The 18,113-nt window shown below is 49.6% G+C and overlaps 1 protein-coding gene across 1 annotated transcript; it reads left to right on the top strand.

The window, feature by feature from the left end:
* Window positions 1-854: 854 nt before the first annotated feature.
* Window positions 855-17,927, top strand: RSAD2 (radical S-adenosyl methionine domain containing 2). The gene is made up of 6 exons (XM_032592727.1): window positions 855-1,506; window positions 7,523-7,684; window positions 11,379-11,608; window positions 14,216-14,365; window positions 15,179-15,211; window positions 17,082-17,927. Exons 1-6 carry the CDS (start codon window positions 1,152-1,154, stop codon window positions 17,244-17,246), a joined length of 1,095 nt encoding a protein of 364 aa, XP_032448618.1. The 5' UTR covers window positions 855-1,151; the 3' UTR covers window positions 17,247-17,927.
* Window positions 17,928-18,113: the final 186 nt, after the last annotated feature.

Raw genomic sequence — 18,113 nt, 5'->3', positions numbered from 1 at the left:
TTGGTTAAGCGTGTGATTTGGGCTCAGGTCATGACCTCACAGTTGGCAAGTTCAAGCCCCACGTCGGGCTCTGTGCTGACAACTCAGAGCTTGGAACCTGCCTCGGGTTCTGTGTCTCCCTCTCTCTCTACTCCTCCCCCCACTCTCTCTCTCACAAAAAGAAGTATATATTTAAAAAAAAAAATGGGGCGCCTGGGTGGCGCAGTCGGTTGAGCGTCTGACTTCAGCCAGGTCACGATCTCGCGGTCCGTGAGTTCGAGCCCTGCGTCGGGCTCTGGGCTGATGGCTCGGAGCCTGGAGCCTGTTTCCGATTCTGTGTCTCCCTCTCTCTCTGCCCCTCCCCCGTTCATGCTCTGTCTCTCTCTGTCCCAAAAATAAATAAACGTTGAAAAAAAAAAAAAAGTAAAATAGAAATGGCGTGCCTGGCTGGCTCGGTCCGAGGAGCGAGCGCCTCTTGATCTTGGGGTCGTGGGTTCGAGGCTGATGTTGGTTGCAGAGATTACTAAAAATAAAAAAAACTTTAAATCAATCAATCAATCAATCAATCAATCAATAAAATGCAGGAGAGTGTAAGTGTCTGAGTTTCAACGCTGGGAAAATACAGAAGGTGGAGATGGACAGCTAAAGGTGGATGGAAGATGGGTGTTATTATGTGCCTGTGCATTTGGACCACGGTCTGCAAGGGGCGCCGAGGCCCACGGGTCCTGTCCCCGCCCTGCAAGGGCTGCCCGTGCCATTCATTCTGTGGCTTTCACACCAGACTCTCGCTGGGGGAGGCGGCAGGAAGCGTCATGTGTGAGGAACGTGCCGCCCGGAGAGCCGGGGCATCTCTGTCCGGGCTGCGGCTCCCTGCTGGACGGAGGGCCAGACGGACAGAGAGCGAGGTCCTGGTCTGTGTCCAGTGAGAAGGCCCGTGCCGGCCCCCAAGACAGGTGAAAGGTGAGGCCGGGCCGGGCCGATGCTGGCCCCGATCCCCAGCCTTCAGCCTTGGCCCCGTCCCAACTTTCATTTTCACGAACAGGAAAATCGAAACTTGAGCTCAGCCGAGAGTTAGTCAGAAGTGTGTCCGTCCAGCCCATGTGACAGGTTGCTCCTGGCACATATAAGCCCTGTCTCCAGGCGGCAGGACAGCCTCGGGGAGCCTGGCCACCATGTGGATGCTGGTGCCCGTGGCTTTTGCTGGAAAGCTGCTGAGCGCTTTCAGGAAGCCCCTGCGCTCCCTCTGGAGCGGCCTGGTCCCCTGGGTCCTCTGGCTCAGGGCCACACTCTGGCTGCCAGGGGGCCAGAGCGCCCGGCCACCGCAGCAGCCGGGCCGGGGAGAACCGCAGGAGAGCAGAGGGGACGGCGGGCGGGGCCCGGACCAGCCCACCACCCCCACCAGCGTCAACTACCATTTCACCCGCCGGTGCAACTACAAGTGTGGCTTCTGCTTCCACACGGCCAAGACGTCCTTCGTGCTGCCCCTGGGCGAGGCCAAGCGAGGGCTGCGGCTGCTGCAGGAAGCCGGTGAGTCCCCGGGCCCGGGAGGAAGTCGGGGCGCGGCCACGGGCTTGGGGATGCGCACAGGTGGCAGAGGGCCTGCAGCGCGTCCGTCCCGCGAGGGAGAACTGGGGCGAGTTTGGGGGCGATGCCCGGGCCTTCGGAACCAGTCGGCTGGTGCAGCCCGGAGGGACCGCAAACCCATCCCTCCCACAGCTTCCAGGTGAGCAGAGGTCCCTGCACCTGCCGGGCTCCCAGTGCCCCCCCCCCCCCCACCGTTTGCCAAGAAGCAGGTTGGGACCGTTCTACTCTCTGAGTTTGTCCAAAGCACCAAAGCAGTGGGGGGTTTCCAGAAAGAATTAACGAGGAAAGTTGAAAACAAAGACAGAAACTCTGATTTGGGAACTACAGTGTTCCAGTCTCTTACTTTCGATTATGTATGTGTGCCTCCCATGAAACTTTAAATTTTTTTTTTTACATTTGTTTATTTTTGAGAGACAGGGAGAGACAGAGCGCAAGCGGGGGAGGGGCAGAGAGAGAGGGAGACACAGAATCCGAAGCGGGCTCCAGGCTCTGAGCTGTCGGCACAGAGCCCAACACGGGGCTCGAACCCAGGAACCATGGGATCATGACCTGAGCCGAAGTCGGGTGCTTCACCGACTGACCAACCCAGGCACCCCTCTCCCATGAAACTGTAAAGAAACTGTTTGCAGTACAAATACGACAATGATTTTGATCCCAAGACTTGCCTACTGAGCTTCTCCACGCTAGTGGAAGCATCTCAGAGAAGGCTCGGCATGTACGTGATTCCGAGGCAGCACCTTCCCCTCCACATCCGTCCTTCCTTCTCACCTGGTCTTCCTGTCTTTCCCGGAGCTCCTGGGAAGCTGGCAACTTCAGCAACCTTGCCAACTTTTTCTCAACTTGCTTAACTGTTGTGTTGTTTTGTTTTGCTTTTTTGTAGAAGTAGAACACACATACACAAAGTCGCGCCCGTCCTGAGGGCATAGCTGAGTGAACTGCACAAAATAACCACGCCCAGATAAACAGCACTCAGACAGCGTCCCAGCGCCCAGAAACGTCTCCCTTCCATCACTGCCCCGCCCCCACAAGGGTAACCCCGAGTTTGTCTTCTAACAGACAGATGGCTTTTGCCTGACTTTGTACTTTACGTAATGGAATGATCTGATTTCTTCTGTTGCCCGTGGTGTTTGCTCAACCATCCACAGCCGCTCAGCCAAGTGGAGTCCCACCTCACTGTTCCCGTGGGGTCTGGCTCAGGGTCTCCCCATTTCTCAGCTGGATTGCTGCGATTCTTATAATCGTCTCTGCTGCCCCCACGGGGACCTCAACATCCTTCACCCCAATGCCCTCAGTGCCCTATGCTCCAGACACATCATGTTATACTCATTCCCCTTCACCACCTGCATAAATCAGGCCTGTGATCACGCTATCCTCTCTTTCTGGAACGCCCTGTCCCCTTATTTGTGATCCCACGGTGCCTGCTATGAACGTGTACTATAGCAACTTTTTAAGTTATGTTTCATTCCATTGTTTTAATTTTTGAATATTTATTTCTGAGAGAGAGACAGAGCATGAGCTGGGGAGAGGCAGAGAGAGAGGGAGACCCAGAATCCGAAGCGGGCTCCAGGCTCCACGCTGTCAGCACAGAGCCTGACATGGGGCTCGAACTCACGAACCATGAGACCATGACCTGGGCTGAGGTCAGACGCTTAACCGGCTGAGCCACCCAGGCACCCCAGGCTGTTTTATTTTTAATATCTGGGTCCCCAAAGGGTTTGAGTTCCAAGGCTGAATGTTAGCATTCTGTGTATTTTTGTGCCTAGGAGAATATCTAGAATGTAATAGGGGGGTAATAAATGTTTTTGGAGACATGAGCAAATGAAGGGAGGTCTGGCGTCCTGGAAAGAGCTCAGACTCTTGACTCGCAAGGCAGGACTTGAGCTCTTGCTGCAGCACTTATGTGACTTGCCAAGACATTTAACTTTTCTGAATGTAAGTTAACTAATCTTTAAAATGTGTGTAAAGGTAACTCATATGCCAACCTCAAAAAGTAGCTACGGGGCACAGATAAGCAAATGCTCAGATGTTTCTTAATAGGGCCTAAACTACTTTAGTTATAATTAAAACCCTTATATGGTGACCTCTCAGTTTTAAGTAAATAAAACCAAAATTACTTAAAATGATTAAGGTGTAGTATAGGTTATGTGCCCTGTAGGTGAGATTTCTGTCTAAAATAGGAAAAATCTACTTTGGTGGTGATTAAAAATTTAAATCTAAATGCAAATTATATTTACAATTAAAATGTACTACTCCGGCTGAAGATGCTTCTCCAGAATATTACTGATTCCTCTCGCTTTTACACGGAGAACACGGAATAGAAGGTAGCCACTCTGGGGGTCAGTAGTGATCTGGGCTGTAATAGGATCACTCCTTGTATGTTAAGATCATTGTCTGGGGCGCCTGGGTGGGGCAGTCGGTTAAGCGTCCGACTTCAGCCAGGTCACGATCTCGCGGTCCATGAGTTCGAGCCCCGCGTCCGGCTCTGGGCTGATGGCTCAGAGCCTGGAGCCTGTTTCTGATTCTGTGTGTCTCCCTCTCTTTCTGCCCCTCCCCCGTTCATGCTCTGTCTGTCTCTGTCCCAAAAATAAATAAACGTTGAAAAAAAAAAATTTAATAAAAAAAAAAAAAGATCATTGTGAAGTCATTGTTCCACATCTAAGATCTTAACTACGCATCCACATCCCGTTCCCTCAGCTCTCTCTTCCTTTCATCCCCTCTACGTCTTACCCTCAAACTCATCAAGGGCCACGCCACTGGCCAACACACTGTCTCACGCTCTCTAGTTTGTCTGACCCTATTTAACCACACTTTAGGGAATAATGATGTTTTTATTAAATATAACCGCCGCCACACGGCCAGGCTCCTAGCCCTCACCAGTGAGGGGATAGGACTTATCACTGTCCAGTCGTAGGCCCACCGGAGCGTGAAAGGCGGTGTTGAAAAGAATAACAGGTGACATCTGGTCTGCCATCAGGCGGGACTAGCTTGGGCAAGCGGGGGTGAAGGGCCGCCCCGCTGACAAAATGGAAGGCTTTGGAGCTTGGACATCCATCTCAGCATTTTTTTTTTTTCCCCTAGCCTTGTATTCGTGAATAATTCGTGAACCTTTCTGGGCTCAACCCTGCAACTAAAAACCAGGATGGGGCGCCTGGGTGGCCCAGTTGGTTAAGCACCCAACTCTTGATTTCAGCTCAGGTCATGATCTTGCTTTTGGTGAGTTTGAGCCCCACATCGGGCTCTGCGCTCACAGTGCGGAGCCTGCTTGGGACTCCCTCGCTCCCTCTCCCTGCCCCTCCCCTCCCCGACTCGCGTGTGTGCGCACACGCTCACTCGCTGTCTCTCAGAAATAAACTTTAAACAATAAATAAATAATAAAAACCAGGGTCCTTCCTTGCTGAATGAGTTTAAGGATGAATTTAAGGATGACCAGCCTTCAGCCAGGACCTCAAAACCGGGTCCGGACAGCATCTTAAAAGCTGGGCTACCGTGAGTTTGCACAAATGAAATGGCCAGGCACGGTATTCCATACTTTGTAGGGACCAAGTTTGTTGAATGGATGTTCACAAATAAAAATCTTAGGGAATTTTGTGGCAGATTGTGCTGTTTGGCCCTTAATAAGATCCCCAACCTTCTCCGTTAGTCTATTTGGTGCTTCTAATTATTTTATTCCAATGACTCGGTCTGTTTGCTGCTCTTACTGGTCTCATGCTTGCTCCTTTGACCTCTGATGCCCACACACGCTTCTGTTTCAGCAGCCTGTCACCCTGTGCCCTTTCCTTCGCATGCTCTGAAGTGTGGTGGCTTCTGTCTCTAATCCGAGCAGGCTGTCCGGTGCCTGAGCTATCAGCACCCTTAGAGTCCCATGAAGCGTGCGTTTCAAACTTCACTTAGCGGAGCTAGTTGCTTGCCGATTAAGGGTTCATTCTGGAAACGTCCCGCTCTGATATTGCCAGTGGAACAGAGCGTCTGGTAGAGACGCAGTCAACCGAGTTGAACTGAACTGAATTGAAATGAACTCCACTATGACAATATCGCTGCAGAAATTCTAAGTGTATTTAGGCCTTCTGGACTTTCTACTGAGCGTCCTTCCAGTCTTTCCCTCATGCCACTAAAGTTCCAATAGCATCATTGAAAGAAGGGGCATAAGCCCACAAGGAAATCCACAGGTTGTTGTCCTAAACGGTTTATGGCTCTCGGACGCCTTCAGCATGTGTCTGCAGGGCAGTGGCTGTAAGAGGCTCACCAGCCTGCTGCATGGAATGTAGGACATTTCAAAGACGGGCAGCATGTTATCATGCAGAAGCACAGCGTTGATCCACAAGTAGGGGGCGAGGCGGGAGGGAGGAAATAGGCCAAAGGCCCTTCCACGGCTCTCCCCACCACAGTCAAACGAGGTCCCTCTCCAAGTCCTGCAGATGACAGGCGGCCTCTTTTCTGAGGGATCTGGACCACCAAGGCTGTGCTCAGGGACCCCAGGTGGGGCCTGGAGGAGAGCCCTCACTGAAGGCCGGGGTTTGAGAACCTGCCTGCTGGTACTTTCCAGGGTACAGGCAGCCAGGTGGTCAGGCATAGCAGGAGATTAAGAGTCCTTCTCCAGGAGAACAAAATGGCCCAGAGGAAACACCAAGGCTACCGGCATGTGGGGCATTATGCAGTGAATAAGTCCATTTCTCGCTCTGTCACTCTGTACCGAAACGCTCCATCTGCGTGGTTTCTTCCTGAATCACGGAAATTCCGTTCCGCTCTTTTATGCTTCACTCAAATTAGAAGGGACAAATAGAAACCCCAAAGTAAAAGGCAGATGCCAAAACAAATCAGCAAAGAGAATAGAGGAAAACGTCAAAAAAAAAAATCTGTAACTGATCATCCCAGAGAGATGAGAGGAAAATTATTATGCATAAGAAGGAACACAATGCTGAGAAAACAGTCAGGATATGGGAGAGTCTGGAGAGTGGACACTGGGATTTCCAAAATTAGAATTTTGATAGAAAGACTAAAAGATAAGGTCCTGAGAAAATGGGACTCCAGAGACACAGCCCGAGGGCGCGGTGGTTACCAGCGGAGCACCAACAGACCAGAACCTCCAGGGAGAAAAGCAGGTTCGAGAAGATGTGGGACTTACCGACAAAATAGGGGAAACTTCCCGTTCCCGAAGGAGCTGTATTTTTCCATCCAGGACCTGCCAAGTGGCCAGAACAGTGAATAGAGACAGATCTCACTAAGGCACATCACCTTGAAATTTGGGGACATTGGAAAGAAAGCTTCTGGAAGGGAAAAAAACAAAATCATGTCCTTCGAAAGGATTACAAATCAAAGTATTATCAGGCTTCTGAACAATAGTATGAAAACCTAGAAGACAACGAGTAATGCCCTTAAAATCCCGAGGGCAAAGTGATTTCACCCAGAATAATATACCTGGTCAAACAACTGATCACAGGTGTCGTTTGAAACATAAGTCCTATAGTTTGCATATTGTTTTTCGAAAGCCTTTTCCAAACCAAGGGAGTACGTTGAGAGAGGAAAGGGCAGGAATTTTGGAACCACAGGCATCCAGCAGGCAGAGAGGGAAGGGACCCCCCCAGGGCAGCGTGCGGGGCCGTCTAGGCCTGAGAAGGTGCCAAGAAAGACCATTCTGGATGGGATGGAGGAGGTTTTCGCACATCCCTGTGTTGACTCAGCACCCCCTTTGCCTCCTAAGAGAGTCTCTCACCCGTGTAACTGATTCCCTAGTAAGATGCATCCGTGTTCAAGCAGGGGCCAAGGGGTAGGCCCCGGCTTGTGTGTGTGTGAGTCCCTCCCCGCCGTGGGAAGCACGGGGAGCCAGGCTTGGGGGTGGGGGGGGGAGATAATCATTTCGTTTTTGTTACCTTGAGAAAACAGCCCTTTTGCGGTTAAAGCAACAAGGGGTGTTTTGCAGTGGGGGGCGGGGAATAAAAGATTCACGTCGGGCCTCTCACAGGGATGGAGAAGATCAACTTTTCGGGGGGAGAGCCATTCATTCATGACCGGGGCAAGTACCTGGGCCAGCTGGTGAGGTTCTGCAAGGAGGAGCTGAGGCTGCCCAGCGTGAGCATCGTCAGCAACGGGAGCCTGATCCGGGAGCGCTGGTTCAGGACTTACGGTGAGCTGCCTGGCGTCACGCGGGAGTCGTGGCCGCTGTGAGTGTTGGTTCTGGGTCCTTCCATCCCGGGGCCTTAGGCTGGGGGGCGGGGGGGGGGGGGGGTTGGGCAGGGAGGAGAAACCAAACTCTAATATCTTTACAAGGCTGGCACGCAGTTAGAGGTTTTCATGCTGCAGGGCTCCACGTAAACAAGCATGGCAAGACAGATAACAGAAAATATTAGCAACCGCGACTCTTCTGTGCGTCCCAAGTGAGCAGGTATCGGCACCTGTGGCTTTAGCTTAGCCGCTAGCAGGGGACAGTGACACCATTCTGCAGAATAAACCCTTATGGCTTGCTGCTAATGCTCAATTGTTAAATCTCGAAGGAACTGTCATTCTGTTAGTCTCATCGGTGAAGCATTTGGGCCAAAACTGTCCTCCCCTCCTTTGGCTACATATGCGGCTGCTGAAGACATTTAAATAGACTATCTGCGTGGGGGACTGAACCCCAGACTCGTTATGTCAGAACGTCGCGGCGTGTGGACAGACCAACCTGAGGGGCTCCGAGGGGCTCCGCTCTGCAGCCGGGATGGCGAACCATGGATCCTAAGACCCTGGAGGTCCCTCACAGCTGAGTTTCCATAGATGTAACATCCCTAGAGCACAGGCTGGAACTTAGGGAGCCCCGGAAAATATTAGCGGTTATTACTATTATCATTTCAGGAGACAATTACCTAACTCTTAGAGCACAGTGTTCTGTCCTCCCTTTGGACGAGCGGTGTGAGCTTGGCCGCCACCGAAAACGTGGCCGCATTTATTCTCTGTTGAGGCTGCTCACAGAAAGGCTCTGACCAAACGCCCCTCCGGAGATGGTGAAGACACGGGTGTGGTGGGGGGGAGGGAGTGGTGGATGTGGGTGGTGTAGCCCGTGGGATGAAGGTAAGCAGGAAGACAAGATTCGAAAGTGTCCGGAAAAGGTGAATCCGGGAAGACTGTGAAGGGAGCCGCTTAGTGAATCAGGGTCAGAAGCATCAGAGGAAACTTTGGGAACCAGATTCAGAGAGGTAACAGAGGCTTAGGGCACCGTGTGAGCAGAGGATGATCGGTCGGGCTTGCCGGCAGTGTCCCTGCGTAACGTCCTCCCTCCAGCACTGGCTCTATGTGGGCGCCATCGTGGTACGGGGAGCAGGCCCCGCGGGCTCGCTGCACTCCAGGGTCAGAAGCCTAGATGCCTGTGTGGGAGAGGCAGGGGGAGTTAGCGGAGCTGGAAGCGCATGAGAAAAGCCCACTCCAGCCGCGGGGAGCAGTGAGAGAGCGCGAGGCTGTGAAGGATGGGAAGCACCGAGTCCTGTTCATGGTGGACGAGCTGACCGCCAGCTGGCCACGGGCTTCCAAGGGCGTTTGTCCTACGTGGGGTTTGGGGTACGTGTCGCCACGTCCCGAAACTCTCAAAGATACTTCAGAAATCCACATGCTCTGTGAAATCTCCCAATTCAATATTTGCACGGAAATTTGAAATATTTTGAGATGCCACGAGGACCAGCCACGCAGCGTTTGTGTCTCACCGGGTGGTCTGTAAGCCTCAGTTTTCCACCTCTGGTTTAAAGGACCAAGGGTAAGTCTGTGAGCTTGAGTGGACAAAGGGAGCTGCTGAGTCTGGTAGTTTTCTAGGAGCGCTCACGAGACTCAGTGGCCACTTATCGCCGCAGCTAAGGTTCCTGAGAGCCAAGGACACAGCTGGGAAACAGCAGAAGATGTGCATCCCTGGGGTCCAGAGAGGCCAGACGCAGGCTCCCGGGTCCTTCCCCTCCAGGGCGAACAAGACGTGCTTTCTCTCTGGCCGAGCACTTCAGGGACGTGTTTGGAATGTTTTTGCCGAGGAATGCTCATTGGAGTCTTGGGGCCTGAGACTTTTATGCAGGGCTGGTCACTTAGGCTCGCACTGTTGGGCAATCACCCACGGCAACTGAAACTCGGGACTCCCAGCAAGGAAACCAGGTACGTCATGAATCTTGCATAACAATCCCAACAACTCTTGACAAGCTGATAGAACGTGCCCTAGACATACATACATCATCAAAGGGAGACCCAGAGAACGTGCTGGCATCCATATATGCAGGGATCGGCCAAGACTCCATCAAGGTTCCAGGCTTTCCTGGAGACTTACAAGGACTGAGCACACAGGTCTGCGTTGCTGACTCTCTCTTCACAAGGGCTCCGACAAGAAAATCCGAGAGCAGGAGGAGGGGGCATCATGATCATAGAGCAGAAGCTGGAGAAGCGACAGAATAAACTAATGGACAGAGATGCTCAGCTGACTTGGAAATCAACTAATATAACATAACTGACAGGTCTCTATTCTAGTTTGGAACTTTGATTTTGTTTGGGTTAGAGACCACTCTCTCAGTTCATTCCTTTCTTCAATATCGTAAGCCATTGGGAATTTACCTGGGACCAATGTTTAGAACATTTTGAGTCGCTTTATTTTTTTTTAAGTTTTTTTTATTTTGAGAGAGATAAAGATAGCACCAGAGGGGGCAGGGGCAGAGAGAGAGGGAGAATCCCAAGCAGGCTCCACACTGACAGCACAGAGCCCAACACAGGGCTTGAACCCACCAACCATGACATCATGACCTGAGCCGAAACCCAGAGCCAGGTGCTTAAGCGACTGAGCCACCCCGGTGCCCCATTTTGAGTTGTTTTAAATAATGGTCAGTTGCCCACTCTGGTTCCAGTTTGTGCTAGATACTTTAAGCCTCTAAAAGAAGTAAAAGACAAGTGCTTGTCCTTGGAGAAACTAAAGATTAGTTATCCTACGATGGAGCTACATTAATTAATAGATCACAACTCATGGTTCAGAGTTCAGGACGGCCAATCACATCAGTTCCCAGTTTGTATTGAGAGGCGGAGGACGTACGTGTGGATAACGTATTAGCCCCCACATCGTACTTCAAATTGCTCCCTGATTAGAAAATCAGAAAATAGTTGCTTACAGAGTTTTGGAACCCCTAGTTTCTATAATTAGGGAGTTGTTTTAAGAATCAACTTTGCAACCAATTCTGCAAAGTCCTAATAATGAGGAAAGCTCAAACCTAGTCCACTGGGAAGATGTGGCTGGGGAATGAGTGGGTGGTAGAAAATGTCTGGGCTTCGGGCACCTGGGTGGCTCAGTGTAAGTTTAAGTTCAGGTTTAGCATCTGACTCTTGATTTCAGGCTCAGGTCATGATCTCACGGTTCGTGGGATCAAGTCCCACATCAGGCTCTGCATTGATGCTGGGGTTTCTCTCTCTCTCCCTCTCTCCCTGCTACTTCCCTATTCACACATTCTCTCTCTCAAAATAAATAAAATAAACTTTACTTTTTAAAGGTTTTTTAATTCATTTTGAGAGAGAGAGAGAGCAAGTGGGGGAAGAGGCAGAAAGAGAGAGAGAGAGAGAGAGAGAGAGAGAGAGAATCCCAAGTAGGTTCCACACTGTCAGCACGGAGCCCATTGCAGGGCTCAAACTCGCAACCCGTGAGATCATGACCTGAGCTGAAATCAAGAGTCAGAGGTTTAACTGACTGAGCCACCCTGGTGTCCCAAATAAAATAAAGTTGAAAAAAAATGAAAAATTAGATACAAACAAGACACGTTTTATCATAAAAACCTATAAATGGCCTAAAAGGTTTGGTCCTTGAATGGAAAAGCTTAAAGATGCCCGTTTTCCTTCAGGTGAATATTTGGACATCCTTGCCATCTCCTGTGACAGCTTTGATGAACAAGTCAACGTCCTCATTGGTCGTGGCCAAGGAAAGAAGAACCACGTGGAGAATCTTCGAAAACTGAGGACATGGTGTAGAGATTATAGAGTGGCCTTCAAAATAAATTCTGTCATTAATCGATTCAACGTGGATGAGGATATGAGGGAGCAGATTAAAGCCCTGAACCCGGTCCGCTGGAAAGTAAGTACCGTGTCCCGTGTCGCTTCTGCCGAGTATAACTCAGAAAATGTTTGGGAGACGCTTGTGTCAATGAAACCCGAAATGTCAAGGTTAGAGAGAACTCTGGACTGAAGGAGCCAGCCAGGAAACCGGGTCCTCATGCTTTCTTCCAGCCCTGTTAAACTTTAGGCTGCTTACGCTGTCTTTGCCTCAATTCCCCCTTCTAAAAACTGGAACCGATTCCCTTCTGGAATATTGGGAGGATAAAGGTCAAAAGATATAGTCAATGCTTGTAGGTGTTCTAAAAAAATACGTCCATAGGTGGGGCGCCTGGGTGGCTCAGTCGGTTAAGTGTCGGACTTCGGCTCAGGTCATGATCTCAAGGCCCATGAGTGTGAGCCCCGCGCACATGGAGCCTGCAACACGGAGCCTGCCTGGGATTCTCTCTCCCTCTCTCTTTGCCCCTCCCTCGCTCTCTCATTCTCTCTCAAAATAAACATTAAAAAAATAAAGCATATATCCATACAACACCTAACCGATATTTCTTTATTAAATATGGTAATACTGGATTTCTTCTTAAAACTCTTGGCTTATTCATAAATGGATATATGTTCTTCATAAATTCTGTTAATATATTATTCACTGAATTATTAGTAGATATTGGGGCCACACCATCCCCAAGCTGCAGCAAAGTTCATTCACCGAGATTCGTGCTTTCGATCCCTCCATCAGCTACTAAAAGTCTAACGTTCCAATTCAAGGTGTAATTACAGCACCCACCATGGACAGACACTTGCAGATAACGACAAATTAAACTTTCCTACCCCTGGCTGTTCCTCAGACTCAACTCAAGGAACTGTTTGAAACGCAGCTTCTCGGACCTGCGTCCCATGCCCCGAAGGAATTAGAGAAAAGCCAAGAAAGAGAGACAGGGGCAGGAACGAAGGCTGTGGTCCAGCAAGGGGGATGGACGAGGACCAGAGGCGAGGCTCAAAGCTCTTAGACTCTCCTTCTAGAACCACCTGCCGGACACTCTCCTTTTCCCTGATCCCCTATCTCTGTTCCACTACTGGCTTCCTCATTATTCTCTTTTTAGCTTCTCTCTCCCTGTATGTGTGTGTATACATACATACATACCTGGCTTTGGTTTGCTAGGAGCTCCTTGTAACTTCCTGATCCCACAGCTTCTTTCCTCCCATCTTGTAACTCCTCTTGTGGCTTCTGCGTGCTGAGTCACTCCAGAATCGCCTTTTCAAAATCCTGAGTTTTCTGGAGGGAGCAGATTAGCTACTGTCTGTTTGAAAAGCAGTTTTGGCATCAGATCACTGGCGTCTGCAGGCCGCAAACTGATGAAACGCAGCACCCCTGGGTCAGGTGCCTGGACCCCCGAGGCCGTGTCCTCCACGGAAGGCCCCGTGCTCAGTACTCCAGCACTGAACGAGAGTAGGAGGGAAGAAACCTCAGTGTTCGTCCACAGGGGGTCTGCCATCACCTTCAGGCTTGCTCTGGGGACAACAGAGCAGGCTGCACCTGACTTTCCCCATCTAATCCCACCACCCTTCCCCCTGTTTTGCATCTCAAGCCCCACTGAAGTTGGTGGATTCCGGAACCAAAGTCACCAGGGCCAAAGTCCCTGCGTGTCTTTACTGCACCTGCTATTCAAGCCGGCTTGGGATTCCCACCTGTGTGGAGACCTCCTCTGACCTCCTCTCTCTCCTCACCCTGTGCCTGGACTGGGGATGGGTGCCGCGGGGACAAAGATGAGAGGTGTCCCCTCCCAGGAAGCTCCCAGGCTACAGAGCAAGACAGCCAGGAAAGCAAATAGTAAATCTACCGTGTGACCAGGGTCCACGGGGACGGATGTTTAAGGACTAGGGAGCAGAGAAGAAGGGGGTGGGAATAGAGTGAGCAAAGAAGGCAACATGTAGGGTGCTTCAAAATTAATTCTAAGCTGGCTAAAATGTTAATTACATGCTGTGCGTAATCCCCCCTCCCTTACATGAAAACCCTATAACCCTGGGCTCTGTGCTGGGTCTGTGTTTGATCAGCTGTCACCTATTACCACCTTGCTCAGGTCCCTGGGACAGTTTTTTTCCTTCTCAGAGGATGGTATTCCTTATGATGGAATAATAATTCACACACACACACACACACACACACTTTACTTACTTAAAAGAATGTTAAAAGACTATTAATGGCTTTGGAAACTATCCTTGTATATCTACTGAAAAAAGCCCCACGTAGTGTAGAGGGCTTAATAAGGGATGTTTGAAGTCAGCAGAGACAGCATTTCGAAAATACTTATTTCTTGGTGGATCGCAAATGATTCGTCTATTTTCTTCATACTCTCATTCCCTGTGGTGAACATCACTTAGTTGGTGGTCTGAAAAGGTTAGATTGCCAGACTGGCTCAAACATAAACTCTACCAGTTTTATATTTTCAGACCGTTTGCACTTTCTGACGTTGAGGGACCCAGAGCGATGTCTTTCTATAATGTTCTTTAGTAAGAGGACTCTTCCTTGCATAGAGGACACGAAGCCGGGTCTGGGGAGGTGAGGTTTGGGACGTAAACATGGGGGGTGGGGGGGGTCACTCTCTGCTAAGCAAACACCCTCCTCGCCTTCCAGGTCTTCCAGTGCCTCCTCATTGAGGGGGAGAATTCTGGAGAAGACGCCTTGAGAGAAGCGCAACAATTCATCATCAGCGATGAAGAATTTGAAGGATTCTTAGACCGCCACAAAGAGGTGTCCTGCTTGGTGCCCGAGTCTAACCAGAAGGTATAATGGAGCAGACATGGTCACGTCTTGAGATTGTTCCAAGCAGGGACCTCTCTAGCTCAAGGGATCCACACACTGCTCCTTTAGAGGGCTCAGCGAGGAGGATGGGAGGGTGCAGCCTCGGGCTGGAACCCACCACCAGCCCTACACCTGCCAGCTGTAGGGCCTCTGAAAGACCTTCAGGTTCCCTTCCCCCGCCCCTGTCCTTGGACTCTGTGTCCGCCCACCGTTCCCGCGGTGGGAGCTGTTCCAAGGACGCAGCCTCGAGAGGGTAGGTATAGCTTCCTCTAGGAGAATAGGGACACCTTTCATATACCCACAGAAGGTAAAACCAGTTACGGGTAATGAAGGTGACATTAAAATCTGCAGGCAGACTCCCAGGTTAATAGCCTTAAAGCTTAATTCCATTGAAAATGGGGGAAATTCCACGCATGGTGGAAAAATAGCCATTGGGAATGCTGAATAAAAAACAAGGCTCTCCCACAGCTTGAGAAAATGGGGAAATTAGCCTGGGGATTTCATCCTCGGAGAAGCTCTCTCAGTGTCCTTTGACCCTTTCAGCCTGGGGCAGAGAATCCAGCCTGCTGAAAACTGTGAGAGATGCCCCTGGAGATGTATGTTAGGTGGGGACAGGGGCCCTGACTGATGGATCCCCTCGTAAGGGACAGAGCCAAAGACACTCACGTGGCATAAGAAATGCAGACTCCGGAAGCAGTAAAACACAAACACGCAAACCCCGTAAGACCGACCGTTGAGCGCACATACTGAAAAATATACTTGAAACTAAATTTGTATTTAATTTCTCTTTTGCAGATGAAAGATTCCTACCTTATTCTGGATGAGTATGTGAGTATTTCTCATGAATTATAAAATTTAAAGGCTCAGGCTTTCTCCCGTGGGGCGATGGGTCCTCAGGTGTCACATAGAAAGTGGCACTGCGTGTCCTGTTGTCTTGGGCTGGGGGTTCTCCAGCACCAGGGCACCCAGGGTACTTTGGAGGAAGGTCCTATCACACCTCACATCACCTTTAATACCTCTGATGTTGCCAGCTTGTCCCCTGATCAATCTTGGCTTTGGTGAGAAGAGGTTACCTGCGGCTCCTCTCCAGAAGTCACTGACACGATTGCTACCCGCTCTGCCTTCCAGAGAAGAAGGAAAATATTCCCCTTCTCAAATTTGGAAAACAAATTACTTTTTTCTTTCGTCTTTTTTTTTTTTTTGGCTAGATTCATAAACCATTGCCAATATTTCTAGTACAGGACAAACAAGTCCATTCAAAGACCTGTTTCTAAGACATGAGCGAGCTCCACGGGCGCCTGGGTGGCTCAGTCGGTTGAGCACCCAACTTCAGCTCAGGTCATGATCTCAAGGTTCATGAGTTCGAGTCCTGCGTCGGGCTCTGTGCCGACAGCTCCGACCCTGGAGCCTGCTTCTGGTTCTGTGTCTCCTTCTTCTCTCTCTGTCCTCCCCTGCTCATGCTCTGTTGGTACGTCTGTCTCTGTCTCTCTCTCTCAAAAATAAATTTAAAAAAGCATTAAAAAAAGAAATGAACTCCGACAACAACAATGGTTTTAACATATGCATGGAACTTGTCAAAATGAGAAATGCTCATTTTGACTTTTGGTATTTTATTATTTTCAAATTAACCAATGATGCTTCACAGCCATTTCATGGTCTGTCAGTAGGACAAACTCTCTTTATGGGGCATAAGGAGAAAGGCAATGATGCTAATGTCCAGTGTTAGAGGGTTCAAGGTAGAGAGGAAAAGTCAAACAGAATTTACTTCTGTTTTTGGAGTATCATGATAGGCAGGGGGTTTTGACCAATGCTCCTTCACAAACTCTCTGGCCTCCACACAGTTGGCACAAACATAGTGGAACCAAAATTTGCTTTTGGTAATTTAAGAACATTCTGAATCATCAAATATTACCGTAAGGTGCTTAGTGACATGGTGGGTGTTAAGAAGGGTGAAGACCTCATTCCCGCCTGACAGGGCGTATAAGACTCTTCAGTCTGGTGCCTGCCCGCCTTGGTATTTCCTTTCTTATCCCACTCTCTCCCTTTCTCAAAAGAAAGTTTTATTAACTTTACACCTGTATATCTGTGCGTGAACAGTTTTCATTCCAGTAGTATCACCTACATGCCAGCCTGTGTCATGCTTCTGTGCATTTATAACACCGTTCTCTCCAGTTAACAGTTTCTAAAATTTTCTAAGTTTATTCTTTTATTTTGAGAGAGAAAGAGACAGCACGAGTGGCGGAGGGGCAGGGAGAGAGGAGAAGGAGAGAAAGAATCCCAAGCAGGCTCTGTGCTGCCAGTATAGAGCCCAAAGGGGCTCAACCATGAGATCATGACCTAAGCTCAAACCAAGAGTCTGAACGCTTAATCGACTGAGCCACCCAGGTCCCCCCCCACCTTACAATTTCTAAACATTACCTCCCCCCGACCCATGGAGGGACATGTGGCAGGCATGTAATTTGGTTTATCATGTGCTCGTCGATCTAACGTGTTTCTGTTGGTTAAAGTGAGCTCTTCGAGCAGAGAAGGAGTGTTCTAGGAGGTCGGCATCCTCAGTGTAGTGTCTGGCCAACACCTGTCGCTAAATATTTGTTGAAATGGCTCCAGAGCCAAACATCATTCTGGATTAACCCCCCAACACTGAGTTTCAAGGAATCAGTTATACAAACATATCCCCTTTCTGTCATGAATTTTCTAGATGCGCTTCCTGAATTGTAGGAACGGGCGGAAGGATCCTTCCAAGTCCATCCTGGATGTTGGCGTAGAAGAAGCTATAAAATTCAGTGGATTTGATGAAAAGATGTTTCTAAAGCGAGGAGGCAAATATGTGTGGAGCAAGGCAGACCTGAAGCTGGACTGGTAGGTCCGGAAGTGGACCCAGCCTTCAACGCGCCCGTGGGGACGCTCGCTCGGACCTGAGGTGTGCTGGCCGGGCTCAGCAGGAATTCCTGCTGCATTTCTCAACGGCCCCCAATCCCATCTTCTGTTGCACCTGCTACCTGGTTCTCCACGGTAATTCCTGGATCATCAAAATCCACAGATAATGCAAAACCCTTAACTTTAGTTAATTCGCTTATTTAGGATTTAGTTTTTTGAGCAGTGTTTTCTGCGACTCCCGTGTTCCTAATTTTGAAGCTATTTTTATCAGACCTTTCATTTGACAGAGTTGGGGGCCTTTTGTTTGTTTTTTTGTTTTGGTTTTTGTTTTTTGTTTTTTGTTTTGTTTTTTTGCTAAATGTTGAGATCGCAATTTTCACATCTAGAACAACGACACAATCCCTCCCCTGGTTAGTCTGCCCGCTGTAACTCTGTCCTTTCTGCCTTCATACCGTCGTGGTCTTGGACTTTTTAACCCAGAGTCTAGAAATAGTCAACAGATGTTTTCAGAGAGCAGGAGATGATGATCTCATCGGTGTTCAGTAAGGGCCTAGACGGAGATAGTTCATCTGCCCACGCTCTGCACGGCCCCTGGCCCATGTTGACTATTCCGTGAATGTTAGCTCTCTCCGCTAGTCCCTTTTCTCCTCCAAGAGTCTCAGCAAAACAAATACACACTTTACACTTCATGACAAAGTGGTCAGGGTTCAGATTGCTGTATGCACCTGTTATCCAAGCCACCGGGATCTTCCCTGCAACAACGTATGAGTGCATGTGAATAGACAGTTGTCCCTGTGTCTGTGATAAATCACGGCTACTAGATTGGTCTGATCTGTTAGGAAAAGGCACTGGG

This window comes from Lynx canadensis, chromosome A3 (genome assembly GCF_007474595.2).
Source record: "Lynx canadensis isolate LIC74 chromosome A3, mLynCan4.pri.v2, whole genome shotgun sequence".
NCBI lineage: Eukaryota > Metazoa > Chordata > Mammalia > Carnivora > Felidae > Lynx > Lynx canadensis.
Note: the sequence above shows the minus strand (reverse complement) of the source record. Positions and strands in the feature narration are given on the sequence as shown.